We start from the raw sequence: 18,917 nt of genomic DNA on the forward strand, positions 1-18,917 counted from the left end.
ATCGGGTCTTCTCCTGGTATAGATACAGGGTTGAGGGAAATAAATGAATAAAAGGAGAAACAGCTTGAAGTAAATTTTTCCTTTCTGCCAGCTGCATTGCCACAATAGTTGACGTAATAAATTCCTGCTGTGATGCAGCAGAAAAAAAAAAACACGTAGAAAGGTTTCTTAACAGTCTAGCCCACAAAGACAAGGTGGCGTTTTCTATTTCAAACAGTTGCTATCTCTGCTTTCAGAAATTGAATTATGTGGCGACACTTATTTTTAGAAACAGAGTGTATGAGAAAGTCTTCACAAAGGCAGCTCGAAATGTCATTTTATTCCATCTGTCACCATGAATTCTGGTTGGTTATTGATTGCTGAAAACAGGCATGTCACATGGAGGATTGTATCGCTGTCTGGGTAAAGGTTATGTATTTTCAGATGTGATTAGAGTAAGTAGGTGACATGCAGCGGCGCATCATGCCAGACTCAATCGCTGGGAGAACGTAGCCGCCGTAGTCAGCACTGGTGATTTCATCTGCCTTCGGCCCCTGAAAAAGGTCATCGCCAGTTCAAAAGAGGGCCGTGTCCTGCACCTCTGCGTCATGTGAGGTACACACCTACAGAATGAAGTTTCTGGACTATTCTTAGCTCTGATATTTGGACGTTCTGTTTATATGATGCCACTATGAAATATGCTCAACAATGAACTGCATGGAATTTTATCACGGAGCCACAAAACCACAAAAAAGAGTTATTCAGTGTCATATAAGAAAGACTGAGTATGACTATAGAGGCGAAAATCAGTTGTCCAGGGTGTTATTGCTAAATTTTAGTGTTTACATTCATGTGTAAAATGCCCATTTTTCAATTTGTTCCATTACCTCTCTGTTAATGTAATTTGGAGACCACAAACTGTATATGTATGTGTGTGTATTTATATCTGAGAATGCTGTTCTGGTGTCCAAAAGACATTATTCCAGTCTACATCAAACATGATGTAAAACTTTTTTATTCATCAGTATTTCTAAAATCACTAAATTAACATTATCAGTAACTGATGTGATGATGTTGTATGTCATTGATTGTGAACAACATCTATGTTGGGGTGCTTCAGTAGCATCCGGGCTACATGATTTCATGGAATATGGGGCATGTAACTTTATCCAAATCATCCAGGATGTGCCACATGTCATGTACAGTTTGTTGTAGTTGGAAGAACTCACACACACGCACACACACACACACACACACACACACACACACACACACACACAGTAACCGGTGACAATAACCTAAACTACAGTGCATAGGAGCCAAGGTAGAGGTAGATTGATTCTCTGGGGGAGCGCTATGGATTCCGCCGCATCAGCATTCCCTCCACACGAGCGGCTCCCGGCCTGATTAATTGCAGTTAGTCAATTACCCTTTCACACAGATGGCCCATCAGGTTGAAGGTTGATGGAGAATAAGACTGCTGCGCTTAGCAACGTCACGCGAAGCCAAATGGCCAGGTATCCTTCAGGTACCCTTCCCACGCGAGAAGCACCATCCATCATCACAGTGAACCTGTGCGATGTTTACAGCAGGCTAAAGAGCTGCATAGGCCAAAACACGGACAGCTATCAAAGTGTAGGAAGCGGTTTTAATTTATGCACACAAGCAAACAAAACATACAAGTAAAAAAAAAGACAGGATAAGTAGAAATTGAAACATGAGGAACCTCAAGTATCAAATACTTGTGGTGTTTTTAAAAGACTTTTTTTTACAAATAAAAATCTAAACAGTTGGAATAAGTGTTACTTAGTTTGTGTTAAGGATGATTTGATGTGATATACAATTTATATGCTCTGTTAAACAGGAGCTTGAAAATCACCAGAACATCATCAAAAGAGACCCAACAAGGCGCTTTAATGATGAAGGATGAAAACTGAAGCGTCTCATTGGTTTACTTTTAATAACCCTGTGGTTTTCATTTTGTTACCTGGATGTCTTAAAAAAATTATGTACATAAGCAACAAGTGTATTAGGTATTCTTGTAATAAAAAATGTAAAGATACCTTTAGTTTATATTAAAAAATGAATGACAGTAGCATGACTGTTTTTAGTTAGCATGGCCTAACTAGCACTGTTCATCAGTGAATGAAGGTCTATAAAAAGCTACACACACACATACAGACCAGTGAGGCTTCTGGAGCCAATCTGATGCCAGTATTCATTATTGTGTATTTTAGTATCGTATAACACAGTGGACTGCAAAACACACCGTGGAAATTATACACAGTTGAATGACCTACAGAATTAATGACCTAGCAGTGAGGTCATGACCCTTTGTGGGCCTAAATGTAATAAAAATCTAAAAACATTATTCATCATAGTTATGAAATGATAGTTTATTTTTTTTAAATCATGAAATAAGAATAAAAAATAAAACTCTTTATCGGCCTTAAAACGGCCCTTCACCATGCATCTCCATTTTTATGCAGGGATTGTCTCTGGCTAAGATGAATGTCAAAGGTCAAACCCCCTCACAGGAAGTAAATAAAATCCAACTGTGAAAATTGTATTCATTTATTCTAACTTGTTAAATATTTATGAATTAATTGTAGCAATTAACGTGTTAATTTTGGCAGCCCTCTTTTGTATTACATTGTATTATTTATAACAATACAGTTACTTTAAATGATTTTTGTATTATTTGCATTACTCACCAAAACCATTTGGAGTTATTACATTTAATTCATGAAAATGTTTTGCCAAAATTAGTAATTTTGCTTTGTGTTTTGCAGTGCACTTTACTGTCACGTGTGACTCACTAAAAAACACAAAAATAATACTGCCATTACATTTACTCGACTGAGTTTACTATACAGAACATCGATATTTCAACCAACAATACCAGCTCGACTAACAAGAGTCCCATATGACAAAGAAAACATGAACCCAGCTGACGAATGGCCTACAAAGTATCTACAATTCTGGCTCAGTCGGCCCGACAGCCCGGGGAGGCGAGTGCGCTGGGCACCCTGGAGGCTCCCCAGCGAGGCACAGGGGCTGCTGACACAGCACCGCAGACACAGCTGTCCCCTGGGCGATGTCCCCCGGGCGATGGGTCCCAGACGCTGGAATGCATTCAACCATGCAAATAAATGAAGCAACAAAATAGTCTGTCTGGTGAAGTCATGCAAAGCGCTTTATGTCTCTCCTCTCTCAAACATAAAAAGTTCTCTTCTTTTTTTTCTTCTTCAGAGAGTTCACAGGAATTTAAAAAAACAAAAAAAAACACCTCTTCCAACTAACTTATTCCTGACTCTCCTGGGGAGTGTGAATGTTGAGGAGCAAAAATTTCACAGTTGGAACTGTTCCCAAGTTCATGCACCTGCTGGCGCTGGCATCCTACCTTAACTCTGAAAGCAAGGCGTGGCGCATGAGTTCACTGGCAGTAGATGGTGACATGGTCCCACACAGAAAGTCTCTTTAACATCATGACCACAAAAAAAGCCTAAAAAAGATAAATCTACTACAGTATGCATGATGGTGGTGTCCTTATCATGTGTCAATCCAACGTAAGAAGCCACATTAATAGTCGTCGTAGGTGTTCACATCTGTGAAGAATGTGTTAGTGTAGGTTTTTCCGGTGAGCTGGGGGTTGAAGTATTTATTTCTTTCCTCCAGGATCAAGTTATTCTTATTGAAGGCCTGCAAAGAAAGAGGCATTAGGTCAGTCAAGATCTAATAATACATAATATTAACAATAATACTATTTCATCTGTATGGATGAACCTTTGTTTAGGCCACTAAAGGTAAAAGAAAATGCAGTGATCTGAAAATAACGAAATAAAGTACCGGGGATCAACACAACATGGGCATGCTGATGTTAAATACTGTAACCAAACCAAATGGCGCCCAAGGAGGGTGCAGCCTGACAGCTCTTCATGCAATATTACAAGGTAATAGTATAATAAGCCCATATCAAAACAGCAAAACAAAAATGAGAAGCAGTTGATAGATTTATGACATTTTGGCTATTTGTGAGCAAAATTTTAGAGCAAAATTTGAAATCGAATACACAGTATTTGTACGTTCACCTCCGCTACAACACCCCAATAGCTCACTCTTGAAGGGACCAAATGCTGAACACAGCTGTGAGTCTCAACCATAACCTGAAATAACCTGGTACCTGTGAGCATATTCTTGCACTGCCGTCGGATGTAGCTGCAACACAACACACTCCAAGACACTGCTACAAGTTTATTATGGACACTTAGGGTTCAATTCAATCGTGTTGGTGCTCTGCCACAGTCACTTTACATTCCACGTCTACCCCGATCAGCCATAACATTATGGCTATTTTTGAGCACAAAATAGCCATGGCCCTACCAGGCACGGAAGTCATGTTGTGGTATCTGGTATCTGCAGCCATTTGTGAGCCAGGTTTATATGTCTCAGGACTAGGTAGGTGGTACATGTCAAATGAATGCAGGATATAAGTTTTCCTTGTAGAACATTGCCCAAAGCATCACACTGCTCCTGCCAGCTTGAAGTCTTCCCATAGTGCAGGCTGGTATCATGGTATCTTACTCAGATAATTACATTTAAAAAATATAGCTGACAATGCACAAGCAGCTGGCCATCCTTTTTTCATGATTTAAAAGAAAATGTCATTCATCAGGCCAGGACGCCTTCTATTGCTTGTGGCCCATTATAAGTCCTTTGGGCTGTGACCAAGGGTCGTCATCCACATATACAGCAAACTGTGATGTGTGTTCTGTCACTCTACCCATCACAATTTCATCCTTGTCAAAGCATCCTAAACATCAACTTCAACACTGTTGAAATGAAATAATAAAGGCAACAAGATAATCAATAATATGCACTTCACTAGTCATAATGTAATGGCTGATGTTCTTGCTGAACTTGAGGAAGTTAATTCACATTTTGGATAACAATAAACCTGCCGGCAGAGACTGCATGATCATTTTAAGATCCTTTCGCCAAACAACAGCAACATAAAACATTAGACTTTGGCAAAATTCCACTTCCACCACCAGCATTGTTTCTTTAAGTGGGCATCTTAAAGAAACAGACCCACCCCCACCTGAAACCCCATTTTCAGATCCCATTATCCACAGGCTTTCCCCAAGTGAGACAAATATTGCAAGTGCAAACTGCATACAAAATGAAGCCTCTGTTGTCCAGGACTGTTCTGTTCAGCCCTTTTTATTGCACACAGTTTATTACACTGAAACCAGAGTGTTGCAACTGAATCTTGCACTAACTAATTAAAAACCTAAAGCTATATATATATATATGCACCAGATGCGACAGAAGGAACAAAGCGTGTATTTTTGCCACATAAGTCACATGAATCACTGTAATTGGTCTCTCATCGTGAGCTTTTGATACAAAAAAAAAAAAAAAAAAAAAGATTATGAGCTCTTCCCATCCCCCCCGAATAATTGGAAAGAATAATTACACGAGTTGGATCCTGGTAAACTAAAAAAGCGACCAGGACCAGGAAGGCGCTGATGATTGAGTAAATGGACAGATACAAGGACAAAGGATTAATCTGCACTAACAAGACTATTAGTGCAGGAACTGTGAGAGACCGAAGGCCACAAGCATGCGACGGAGGTGAAAGCCAGACACGGGGGCGTTGAGAGAGGGGAGAGAAAAAAAGAAGAGGAACGAACAGCGGAGAGAAAAAAAAAAAGGCAAAAGAAACAGAAGAAACTTATGGAGAACACTGCCTTCTCACAAGCCCCAGAGCTGCCCTGCGGGATGGGTATGGATGATGGTGTTTGCAGGCGAACACAATGCAGTGGCGCCGACCTGCCACGCACAAGAGGGCTCACAGGAGGAGGCGCAATTCGGAAGAAGTCGGACAGGCAGAAGGTGCAAGGTCGGTCAGAGTTAGTAGAAAATCTCCAGGCCCCGCGTCACGCCAATGTTAGAAGACAGAGCCTGGCGCATGCTGTGGTCGTCCAAGGGCAACAGTACGGAAACGTCAGGCTGCAAAGAGGAACGGTGAGAGGAATGGTCATCCATAGAGGAAGAGGACAGAGAGGGGGGGGGGGACACAGGGACGCAGTGCCCTCCATAACATAAATCTGGGAAATGCTAGTCTAGAGGGCTTTTGTTTTGGGAATATGCACCATAATTTTCAAGGCAAGCTGATCAATCGTGGGAGTTATCGCCATTATCAGCGTTGCCAGGTACGGCTCTCCTGGAGCCGTCAAAGTTACTACTCTCATCTGATGGGCTGTCAGTCACGCAGCTCACTATAACACCAACATATCGGATTTTTCTGCAGGCTTTTACGGATCAATATTTCATAGCTTTCTCTCTCTCTCTGCCTCTCTTTCTCTCTCTCCTGAGTGAAGGTACAATGTCAGTGGCTTTCATTGGTTCAGCATGTGGAATCTTTTTTTTTTTTTCTAATTCTCATTAGTGACTTTCTTTAACAATGTGAACTGTAATGTGAGATGCTAGTGCTGGCAGTGGCTGCCTGTTCACTTATGAGAAAGCAGTATATGAGAGTATGAGTATCTACGACACGATACATTACGCATCTATACACACACACACACACACACACACACACCAGCTAACACCCACTGAACCTAGGCTGCCGCTGCTACACTGCAGTATGCGTGATGGAAATATGTGCAGCCTACAGATGGAACAGTGCTCTACAGACCTTGATGGCCTCCACAGAGTCATACTTGTCCAGCTTGTTGATGTGGTTGGTGATGCTGGTGTTGAGTGGGGCCGCAGATATTGGGTGAATGACCGTGGCATCGTGGGACTGCTGCTGGTACCTCTGGCAGTAGGTGTAAACCAACAAAGTAACCAGGCAGCCCAGGATGGAGCTGCTGAGGCCAACAGCAATCATGTGGAATACGTTGAAATCTGTGGACAGGTCAAGGTGGGACTTTTACTAGATGGATTTGGAAATCTGGAACCTTATTACACAGGTACCAAAAATATTCACGCTGCAGCACAGTCGTCCAAAGCCATTGTGTTCTATACAATGTCCATTAGCAAGATGACCATCACAAGAGAGCAAATTACCTCCACATCGCCGATCGTCATGACTTGACCGAGCAATGGGGATTTCTGAAGAAGAAAAAGATGAAAGCAGCACTTGTTAAGCTGACAAATGAGATCATTGGTAGCAGCGAAAATTGCCACCAAATACAGAACGAAACATCACCATAAAATCTAAATGGCCGATAATTAACTTGCTTAAGGAGTCATTAAAAGAAATGGAGTACAAGACTCTTCTAATGAGGCATAATGACACATTACTCCGAAAAGGGCTGGTGCACTGCTGAGGACATGAGGCCATTTTTCCCAGATCTTTTCCAGACTCCCGGAGTTCCACAGCTTACCCCCAGCCGCAGAGGGATATCACAGCACATCTTTGTCGGATTTGCGAGTTTATTATGTTTCTCCCTGTTACTCCCTGGCTGTCACGCCCACTAGAGGGTTCGTGCGTGTAGGCGATACTGTAAGAGATCGCTGTAATGTGCTCCTTCGATCAGCCCACTTAGGAAGGGGAAATGGACGAGAGCCTAATTATCCCTGCAAAGCTACAAATCGATGGTTTGGTGTGTCTCACGTTACGAGCCTGTCGATGGAAGGAGTTGTTGGGGGGAAGGCTGCACCCACCTGGGATGAAGTTGGAGTCGGGGAGGCAGGAGCGCATCTCGCTGCTGTTCCCCGAGCACTGGTTCCCCATGGGAAAGAGCACGTCGCAGTGACGCACGCGCGTCTGGAAGCCGGAGGAGTCGCAGGGCGACCACTCCGACCAATCAGACCAGCTCTCTGCAGGAGGAAGAAAGATGTGACCTGAGTACGAACATTAACCCCTCTAAAAAGAAAAAGTCACAAGCTAATTAGAAGTTATTGATCAGGGTGTGATTGCAGTGAAAGGTTGCGATAAAGCTCGGAGCAGAAATGGACGAGTTGGGCAGCCCCTGCTAACTCTCCGTGGAGGTTTCTACGGTCGTTCGGATCCCTGTTAGTTGTAATTAATTCAGTGATAGAAGTCGGGCGACTGCAACCTATGAAAGGTCATCTGTAAGCGTCTGTCTGGATCGAGGTAATGGATGACTTGACATTTGCATTGAGGGAACTCTCCATTTTTTAACCTTACTGCGTTCTGATAAGCCAGCCTCCAATCACACCTCCATCTGCCTCATCTGCACCCAGCAGTAATTTACCTGCATTTACTTCAATCAGGACACCGAAACGAACCTTTTGCTTTAAAGTGTGACATTTTCGTTTTCACGTGCTTGTCTCCATGATAATCTACTATTCTACATTAAGCATGCAGGATGGTCCATCAGTACACCACAAGAAAAGATAAAAGTGCACTTGTGAAGGTGAGCTTTGTACATGGAAAGGTAAACCGTGTGTATAAAACCTACATTTCAATAAAAGTTCAGACATTTGGCTGACATTTTGCAACAAAAAAAGGCAATAATTACGGTTAAAAGGTTTGGATTACCAATATATAGATGACATATTCCTAACAGATACATACATGTATATACTTTTTACCTTAAATCTTCACATTAATGCTAACATCACACGTTCTCTGTATGAGTTTTATGCACACAGAGGCCATTTTTGTAGAATCCAACGCAAAAACATATTTCGTTTTTTCATGGCTTCTTTGTTCACTGTTTTCATCAAAAGCCGAGATGATCATTAACTTGAGTGAATGATAAGAAAGTGTTCAGCATAAACCTTCAGGACTGCTGAAAATGTAAGATGTGTCTTTATTGGACTGCGGCGACACCCGCAAGCAGGAGACGACAAGGGTCGGCAAATGACGACGGGAGCAACATGGTGAAAACAACTAATTCTGATTGGTCTACGCCAACTTCCTGGGAGTCAAATGCATAAAAGAATTTTCTCTTGTGGTCTCTTGTGGTTTCTGCCAGGTAACATCAGATTGGAGTGGTTTTAATATAGTGCTGTGTGAAGAGAGTGTTTATACTTCTTTTTACAGAAACCGTGCACATTATCTAACTTAAGGTGGTGCCGAGAAGACAATAGTGTGAAATGCTGCAATCACAGCAAAATCTTGCTGCTTTCGAGAAATTATGTTTCTCTAACATTTGAATTTCAAACTCTTATTTGCTTTTTTTTTTTACATTTATTACATAACCTCACATGGGTTATTTCAGAGTCCCGTCTTCAGTTTTGTTCTTTAATGAAAAAAATGCCAGACCCACAAATAAGTAGGTGTGTCCAAACTTTGACAGGTGGTGTAAGTTAGGGGTATGTTAATCGTATAATCAATGCATCGTGATGCAGATCATGGTGATTCTGCATCGATGCAGTGCAGAATATAATCAAGTACATCATAATGACGTTGCTTGCCGCTCTGGGTAGGAGTTTCATGCCGTGCGGAACATTTTTAAACCAATAGAATCAAAGCGAGTTAGTGTACCTTCTGCCACTTCGAAACACATACCAAGTGGAAATGGAGGAAAATGTGATCTTAACAATGCTGACAGGTTTCCTGCTCATTGTAGACCTTAACTCTTGCATTTAAAAACATCATGTGACAATGTATGGACAATTTATGGATTGCATCGTGAATGCATCGTGATGCATCGTGATCTCGAGACCAGTGAAGGTTCACACCTCTAGTATATGTGCACAGTGTAAAATTGTTAAATATATGTACATTTATTTAATGCATTTATTTACATGCAGCTTAGTAAGTGTGAGAATATATGTAAGTCTATATGCATATGACCATCTGCATGTGTATTTACATTTAAGGAATTTAGCTGATGCTCTTATCCAGAGTGACTTGCAATCAGTAGTTACAGGGACAGCCCCCCTGGAGACACTGAAGGTTAATTGTCTTGCTCAGGCTCAGTGGTAGTAAGTTGAATCTGTGACATTGTGGCATTCCGGTTCATAGGTGAGTGTACTGTAGTTTGAGTGTGTACCTGGACATGGCTGTGTGTTGCACAGGGCCTCTTCCGTGTGCAGGCCCAAGCATATGTCTCCACCATAAGCCGGTGGGGGGTTGCTGCAGGTGCGTGTGCGCATGTAATGTCCTCCTCCACACGACACAGAGCATTTAGACCAGGCTGACCAACATGACCAACTCCCGTCCACTGCAAGAGGAGAAGAAGTTGCATTAGTGGTGAAGGATTACACTTCTGAAATCTTCTCAGAAGCAGAGGAAATGCAAACTAATTCAGTGATGTTCTGTTTGCAGATACATGCTAAATTCCTGGTTCTCTCATGAGAAGCACTTTCATGCTTTAAAGAGACCTTCTGAATATGTCATTTCTGAAAACGCCTCTAAGCCAATCACACATTACAATGCACTTAGACTGGCGATGCACTTGTGTTTGAGTTGACTGCTACTGGAAATGTGAACATAGTTATTATCATCCTTGTGCAATACTGAACAATTCCAAAAGAAGCTGCAGAGTATTCAGAATTCATAAAATATACTGTATATTCTGCAGTTCTCATCAGCTGGCACGAGTATTGTGCAGCATTGACAGTAGTGATTATCTGTGGAGCAGAAATAGTCTTCCAACCTCACATCATAGCCCTACACTGCCTCCATCCCTCATATATATATTGCATCTTACATAATCGTAGCATTCATTTAGAAGGATTCTGCACACAGCTCTGGACACGGTGTGAAATGGACGTGAAATGGACTTCACATGGTTAATCTCAGAATTATCTCACATATCCTGAGCTCATTTAAGGAGAAAAGAAATAGCACGAGGGCACACACATAACGGTGTGTGTGAAGCAGTACAGAGGCAAGCATGCAGTGCGAACACAACGTTTCTCACACCGGCATGACCCCTTTGGCAATTAAGGAAACTAAATAAAGTATCTGGCTCCCATTAACCCGGCCTCCTTAATACATCTTCCATGACTCCAGATGTCACAATTGAAAGTCGGGGGTAATTGCTTCAACTAAATATCCTGAAACCCAGGATAGGAACAAAGGCAGCCGTTTGGAATTTAAGTTGCAATGTAAGTATCGCTTTTATGCGCTGCACGTCTTTTTATTAGTGGGTGAAGAGCCACAATGAGTATTGTGCCAAGTGTTCGGGGATTGTTCTAGATTGGTTTTTAACAGTAGTGAATGCGTAATTGAACCCCTTAGAGATTTTTGCCATCTACTCGCAATTTCTCTACTGGAAAGTGACAGACCAGTCAATTCCTGTCTGCGTATGACGAATATTCTCATCTGGTCCAGGGGCTCCAGCAACAAGAAAAGATTAATTTGTTTCAAAGCCCAGATGAATAGAGTTCCCAGAGACCCCTTTTCTCTCTTTCCCAAATACAATAAGATGCTTGACATCAAGCCCAGCCTGTGGATTTCACACGGCAAGACTAAATCCTGAGCTGAGGGAGGATGATGTTCACTTTACCCAGTTCCAATTTCAATGGCCTTACCAGCAGGCCTCAACAACCCCAAAACAAACATGCCACCCACCTACACTGAAAATGACAGGTTGTTGTCCCAGGCCAGGATTGGGAAATTATTTTAAATAATAAACAGCTAAATGCTATTTTTACATTTAGTTTACATTTGAATTTATTAGGATCTGTGTCTGTGTCGTGTTGCTTATAGCCGCGGGCTCCCTGGTAAGTCCCAGTCCTGTAATGTGCACTTGCTGTTACCTTTTGCACTTCCGGGTGGTGGGTTCATTAACACGGTCTCTCCCCAGGTCCCATCGACACAGATAGTGATAGTTCTGTCTTCATTCTGTCTCATTCGCTCCTCTATATAAGCCCCGTGTGATCCAAAGTCTACAAAGCGGATACCCAACACGAATTCCGTGCTCTTCCCTGTGTTGTGTGTGCTGTGGAGTGCTATTATCTTTGAGTGTCACACAGGACCGTGCGCAAGCACAAGGAATCCCTCAGCCTGTCTCTTATATGCAGTGTATTGGGCACATGTTGGTTTGTTTTTGCTTTGTTGTCTTCTCCAGGATCATCTCTCAGGCTCCTCCCCCCCAAACCCTCGTCAGGAGATCGTCTGCGGGTGGAGCTTTGTGTTTTTTCTTAGGCCATTAAAAATGAAGACATGGGTCGGCTGGCATTGATTCTGTCGATCTTGGAGTTGTGCCTGTTTAGAGAATTGCCTTATCTTTGAGTAGAGACATAGTTGTGCTTTTGAGATAACAGCCCGCAACAGCCCGCAACCTTGGCGTAACAATAGACAACCAACTCTCCTTCTCAACTCACATCAGCAATCTTTCCCGCTCATGTAGATTCCTTCTCTAGCTGGTCTACCTCTATGTACCATCCGACCTCTACAACTCATACAAAATGCAGCAGCACGACTGATCTTCAACCTTCCCAAATTCTCCCACACCCCCCCTCTGCTACGTTCCCTTCACTGGCTCCCAGTAGCTGCACGCATCAGGTTCAAAATACTGATGCTGGCCTACAAAGCCAAACATGGAGCAGCACCATCCTACCTCACAGCCCTTATAACACCTCGCACTGCACCTCGTATACTCCGAGCCTCCAGTACTGCTCGCCTGGTCCCTCCATCTCTGAAGGTAAAAGGAAAACATTCATCTAGACTCTTCTCCGTCTTGGCCCCGCGGTGGTGGAATGAACTTCCCCTCGAGGTCAGAACAGCTCAGTCACTGAGCACCTTCAAACGACAGCTCAAGACCTTCCTCTTTAAAGAATATTTAGATTAAATTGTAATTTTCTTGTCAAACTTTGTGTACAGAATCTACAACAGAGTGAATTAAATAGATGTATTCATAGTTGGGGTCCTAGTGAACCGGAATTGATCTCTTCATCGATGGTAACTTGAAAGCACGTTGTAAGTCGCTCTGGATAAGGGCGTCTGCCAAATGCCGTAAATGTAGATAACCTGTACTGTACAGTATTTAAGCTTTAGTTTTAGTTAGTATAGTTTAGTTTAGTGTGTATATACATATATATTTTTCTTTTTTATTGCACTATTGGGTGGGGGGTTTTCTGTGTGAAATGTTATTTCAATACACGGTGGACTGGTGAACCCCATGTGCAGGGAAAAGGTAGTATGAGCACGCTCCTATATATCACCCATAGGTAAGTGTCTGTTTATAGTAGTGGGTGGGCGCTTTGGAAGTTTTGGAAGGCCAGGTAGTCAACCTGTGTGTTACTAACCCTTAGGACTAGGGGTTTTGTAGGGTTAGTAGTGTCCATGGTGCTTTCACCTGTGTGTGTGTGTGTGTGTGTGTATATGTTTTAAACTTCTGCCACTATTTTTGTACAATGTTCCCCACGTTTTCACACAACACCTACACTCACATCTTCACCACCCTTGTTCCCCCATGGCCCTAGACCAGGGGTTAGATTTTAACCAGCCAATCACGTCACAGGACTGGGTGGACAGTTAACACATACAGACAACCTCCCATCACAGTCCACGGACAGAACTTGTTTTCAGCACTTGGCATGGTGGATTGGTTCTCCTTTTTAGCGATCCTCTGTTTTTTTTTTTTTTTACTATAAACTAAAAATATGCAGACAGTTTTAGACTGGTACAATACAGCCTAGAACTGGGACCAGTCAAAATGTGATCACTCACATAATATAATCAATTTGGGTAGGGAAAATTTATGTTTGATAGATAATCCATTTTAATGCTTGGATATTTTCGGTAGTGTTATTTGCCAGCTATCAAGAACTCAATGTTTTTGCTGTAGAGCAACAGAAATCCTGTTTGTTCATGTTTTTTCATTCATCCATAAAAAAAAAAATTCTTGATTTTGTAGTTTTTGGATGAAGAGTAGTGCATAAACAATTCAAAATACACACAAATAATGAGAATGTTGGACTTGAGGAGCTTTGACAAGAGGAACTGAAGGCATATCAGCATTTCTCAAAACTCAACCGTAAGTTGAGACAAATGACCAAAATCAAGGTAAGTGCTGAAAATGGATGAACTATAAGGGAGTAAAAGGTACTGACTAATGTGTATAGGTTAATGGGATGACATAATGGATAATGGTACTTGCAGAGGAGATGGTCAACATAATGGCCCCCATTTGTTTGTCCTGTTTTCTGGGCTACACGCCGTTCCCAAGTGGATGGATTAGCAACAATGTGATTAGGGGCTCCGGCCGTTGGCCATGCGCATCAGCACATATGAAGACAGATTGCTGAGGAGGACCTAGGCAAGCAGGATTACTGAGACGCCGGGCCCCTCAAACGGTATTTGATTAATAGCGATTAGAAAGGAACCCCTCTGCGCTTGTGTGAGGCCCCATCTTCGGCCAGGTACGGTTCGATAGCCGTGCACCGGCGGCACGCTCCCTCACGCACTGAGAGGAGAGAGGCCCACATTTAATTAGCGGCGGCCCCGCCCTCCAGCGCCAGAGTGAGCGATATCACATTGTCAGAGGCTCCGGCGATGGCGAACAGCTCCTCGCCGCCTGGAGAATAATTATCCCGCCATGTAATTACACGCAATGATGCCACAGGGATTGGGCTTAAATTTCATCTGTAAATTGGGGTCTTCTCACCTCCTAACAGGGAACAATTTTTTTCTTCAGACGCATCCATTTTCTTTCACAGACACACAGCAGTCTTGCACTTGGCATTACAAGGGGAGAAAAATTGAGCTGAAAGTCCTTGAGTTGATCACCATGGGTGGTGCACTGTATCTCAACAGCACGAATGTGTCAGAATCAAAATGTGTTGGGCTGGAAATAAGCGTGTACGGGAATAAACGGCACAAACTGCTTTAGTGCATAATGTCTTTTGCATAATGTCCCCTTGGTTCCCTTTCTTCCTCACCTGGGCAGGGTGTGACATTACACTCCTGGAACTCCTGTGCAGATCCTAGGCAGGCGATGCCCCCGTATTTGGGTTTGGGGTTGGTGCAGGTGCGCTTTCGGGTGCGGATGCCCTGGCTGCAGTCCCTGCTGCACTGAGACCACGAGCTCCAGGCCGACCAGCCACCGTTGACCGTGAGCCCAGTGATTCGTCCTGACCGCAGCAGATCCCCTGAGCAGAAATAGCAGGACAGCAGAAAGTGTTTCACTATTCGGCACAGCAGTGCACATGAATTCAAATAACAATAAAATAAAATGATTAGTTGATAAAACTCATGACCATGGACATGATGTATTAGAATCTATATGCTTACTGTTGTAACTCTTTTTCAAACAGATCAGCTCTCTTTTTTTATGCCACCAACTATGACACCATCATAATTATACAAAAATTATAGAATATTATAAAAAAGTAGGAATTACACAATTGAAAACTGAATTGTCCATTGCCAATGTTCATCTATTAAATTATTTAGATTCCATTTTACCTTCATTGACGAAAGAAATAATTTATTGTTATTACCACTGGTTGTTCCAATTGGTAATGTAATGGTCCACCAATGCTGCAAGGGCAAATTAAAAGCGCATGAGAGTGGAGGCTGAAAATTGTGCAAATCCAGCACCTTGCAACTCTTAATCAAATGCACATTTTGTTTTCCAATTTTGAGGACAACCTAACCTTTAAACTTGCATTTCAAAGTGAAAAAAAAAATAAAGAAAACAGCATATCACTTTACTTGAGCCCTATCATAATGAAATACTCCAGGTAGATGCTGAGTTACAACCACAGCAAATAATGAATCCAATTTCATGGGAAAATATAAACAGGCCTGCCTGCTGGGTGTTTTGTATTCATTTTCCAGCTTTGACCGTGTTTACCCATTTGGAGCCTGACCTCTCTGTAGGTACACTTGACCTTGGGGGAGATCTAAGTTTGTGTGAAGAGCTGGCGTGCTGACAGGCCCATTGAGACTTGACTCTTTATTGATTCCGTGGGGGCGGAGGATTCAGCCGCCTCTCACCGCGACCTGGACGCTTTATCGAGGTGCTGCTCCAAAAGGCAGGATCCTCTAAAAGCCAATGGGGTGTTGCGTAATCTGCAGCACAGCGCCAAACTCCTCGTCATGATGGCAAGCGACCTCGGACTCTGATGACCACTCTGGCAGCAAATAACATGCTGTTCTACCACAGTGGGTGTCGAAACAGACTCCGCCGATTATGGCAAAGAAAACATTGAAGCAGATCAGAACAAAGCAGGGTTTAATCTAGTAGGTTTTGGTACCGCGGACACATTGTTTTCCTCAGTACTCACTGGCATAGCTTTTTATCTTCTTTTTTCACTCACTCTGCGGCGTTGTTGCACTGATCGGGTAAATGTTGGCTGATAGATGCTGATAGAGTTCATGTTGGAGTGGAAGTTTGAAACAGCCCTGACCCTTGGTACACGAGTGGTAATTACCATTTCCACATAAGTGATTCTTCCTTTGCTCACATTTCCCCTCCACTCTTAATCTCTATTACTGTAAAATAATTTAAATGAATTAATGCATAGTTTAAAATATGCATTATAGCATGTTTTAGGATTAATTCATTGATAGGCCTACTTTTATTATACTGTTCATTTTTTCATTTTATAAATCATTTTAATCATAATTTTTTCTTCACTCCTTCAGTGTGTTAAATTTACATATATATAGCATTCATCAGACGGCCTCATCCAGAGCGATAGTTACAGGGACAGTTTCCCTGGAGACACTCAGGGTTAAGTGTCTTGCTCAGGGACTCAACAGTAGTAAGTGGAGTTTGAACCTGGGACTTTGTTGTCTTCTGGTTCATAAGCAAGTGTCTTACACACTAGCACCCATATAAAATATCTGGACAACTAATTAGATTCTGATTCCGACTTTAATTCTGAGTAAAATAATGACTTCAGGTAAAGCAAAGGTTTATGCATAAGACAGAAAGTGTGGAAGTTTGCTATTTTACTAGACAAAAGCCAATATGACAGATACACTTGGTTGGACTCGCTGCCTTTATTTTCCTACACAGCTGTTGCTATGACACAAATCGCCCAGTTGTACAAGCAAACGCCTCGCTATTTAATATACAAAGTGACTTAGAGTGTCCAAAATATGACTGGGGCATTTTGCCATTGTCACGTTGAGCAAGTCTTGTGGATTTACTGAAATAAACAGATACAAAGAGGACTGCTTGCCATTTATTCATCCTGGAGAGGAGGATTATACTACCCACCCAGGTTTTTCAGGTCAAAGCATGTATATGTATTTTATGGCGGTCTTTTCGAAATGTGGGGCTTAATGTGAAGTTATCTGCTAGGCAGTTATCCTGATGACACATTTCCTGATAATGATGCATCTTAACAGTTATGTGTGTTCCTTGCAAGCAATTTCATGAACGTTTTTTTGTAGCATTCTTGTGCCTATTTCCCAAACAAGCAAATAAAATGCCACTCCTAAGATCGTCTTAATGCAGAGTTTACAGAAATAGGAGGTGGTGACCATAAACCATTGTTCAAAAAATCTATGTGTTTCTTTCTTGTTTTATTAATATATTCATATAAATCCTGACCTTACACTAGCCAACAGACCCCTAGCTAGCTGCGCTTTAGTGCCAGTTTCATATCATGTGTTTTTTCAACAAAAAATGCATAGACCAAAAATTAAGGTAATTCTATTTATCATTCTTAAATTTGTTGTTAAGTTTTTATCATAAGTACTCAAAAAGCTGAGACAGCCATACACACACACGCACACAGTTGTATATTAATTTGATTTTGAAAAGGAAAGGCCAGCCTGCCCTAACGGGACTCTCAGATCCCCCAACATCCCCAGGCAGAGCGGCTGCATCATGGTTCTTATAATCCAGTAAATGAAAAGCTCTTGTGTGTTTCAGTGCGGGCCTATGACACAATTCCCACCGCCATCTCGCTTCGTCAGACAGACTGGCCAGCAGTGTCGGCGAGTGCTTATTAAAAGTTGGCGAGAGCACAATTAAAAGTCGCTTCCCGACGTGCTGGAGATGGGCTCTGCAACATTAACCAGACTCCCCGGCAAAGACGGATAATTGCCAGTACGCTCCACGCTCACGTCGCGGGTCATAAGAGGTATTGGGGTGATGAAAGCAATGCGGCACTGCTGTTCCATGGATTTACGGATCAATATTCTGCTTAAACACATATGGAGATAGATTGACGAATAAATATCACACCATTCACAAATATATTTCTTGATTCAGCAAATGTAACAAGAAATGAAGTGCTGATCATCAAATAAAACGAAACAAAACAATCGTTGGTGTCCAGTTTTTATGAACTTTTTATTAACTTAAACAATGTTCCTAAACTGGGGCTAAAGTCCGGGGGGAAATAAAAAGAATCCCCTGGGGATTAGAAATAAAATGCGGTCTAAAATGCAGCAGCACTCGGGATTCTGCGACTAATCACGCTGCGCCACAGACTCACCAGAAAGGACACGCCCATGTTAACTTCTTTCAGGCTTTATTGCACATTCAGATGTGAGCCTGTCCAGACAATTTCAGATCGTATTCTTGTATCCAGGTTATGTCCGCACACCAGGCTGTCTGTGTTGGCATGTGACCGACTGACACCACATGAGATGAGCAAGTGGAGAAACTTTCATTTAAATTGAGCAGAAACACAGATACTAACACAACAAAACATGTTATATTTATGACTTTTGTCTCGATTCATTCCTCTTCCAAGGAATCACGACAATGAGCAAAAGTAGTGTAACATTAAATCAAACTCTCAAACATCAGTTGTATGAAGTGACACAATACAATAGTGACACAATACAATAAATATAATACACATTTAAACATTTGTGAATTGAGCGCTGTAAGGGTATGTAAGGGTATTAACAAATATATACGGTGGTTTGAAAATGCAGATTTATCGCATTGCATTGACATTGACGTACACTTTTTTTTTTAGTCAAGAAAAAATGCATTTGTGAACAGTGTTACATTTATTTGTAAGTCATAAATTATATATGTGAATCTTGTACATTTGTTGCTGAATCAAGAAATATATTTGCGAAT

General features: G+C 42.0%; 1 protein-coding gene across 3 annotated transcripts in view; it reads right to left on the reverse strand.

Moving 5' to 3' along the window:
* Window positions 1-1,607: 1,607 nt before the first annotated feature.
* sema5a (sema domain, seven thrombospondin repeats (type 1 and type 1-like), transmembrane domain (TM) and short cytoplasmic domain, (semaphorin) 5A) overlaps window positions 1,608-18,917 on the reverse strand; it is a 98,922-nt gene continuing 81,612 nt past the window's right edge. The window contains exons 17-23 of one of the 3 annotated variants that reach the window (XR_003748925.1): window positions 14,800-15,009; window positions 9,960-10,130; window positions 7,657-7,812; window positions 7,057-7,101; window positions 6,683-6,894; window positions 5,826-5,994; window positions 3,549-3,681 (exon numbers count right to left, since the gene is read on the reverse strand). Coding sequence is in view for 1 of the 3 variants with exons in the window: in XM_028970384.1 (XP_028826217.1) it covers window positions 3,562-3,681; window positions 6,683-6,894; window positions 7,057-7,101; window positions 7,657-7,812; window positions 9,960-10,130; window positions 14,800-15,009 (914 nt within the window). In the remaining 2 variants the exon portion in view is untranslated. Of the gene's footprint in view, window positions 3,682-5,814; window positions 5,995-6,682; window positions 6,895-7,056; window positions 7,102-7,656; window positions 7,813-9,959; window positions 10,131-14,799; window positions 15,010-18,917 lie in introns of all 3 variants that reach the window. The other 2 variants (XR_003748924.1, XM_028970384.1) reach the window with 2 other exon arrangements.

Source organism: Denticeps clupeoides, chromosome 2, assembly GCF_900700375.1.
Source record: "Denticeps clupeoides chromosome 2, fDenClu1.1, whole genome shotgun sequence".
Lineage (NCBI taxonomy): Eukaryota > Metazoa > Chordata > Actinopteri > Clupeiformes > Denticipitidae > Denticeps > Denticeps clupeoides.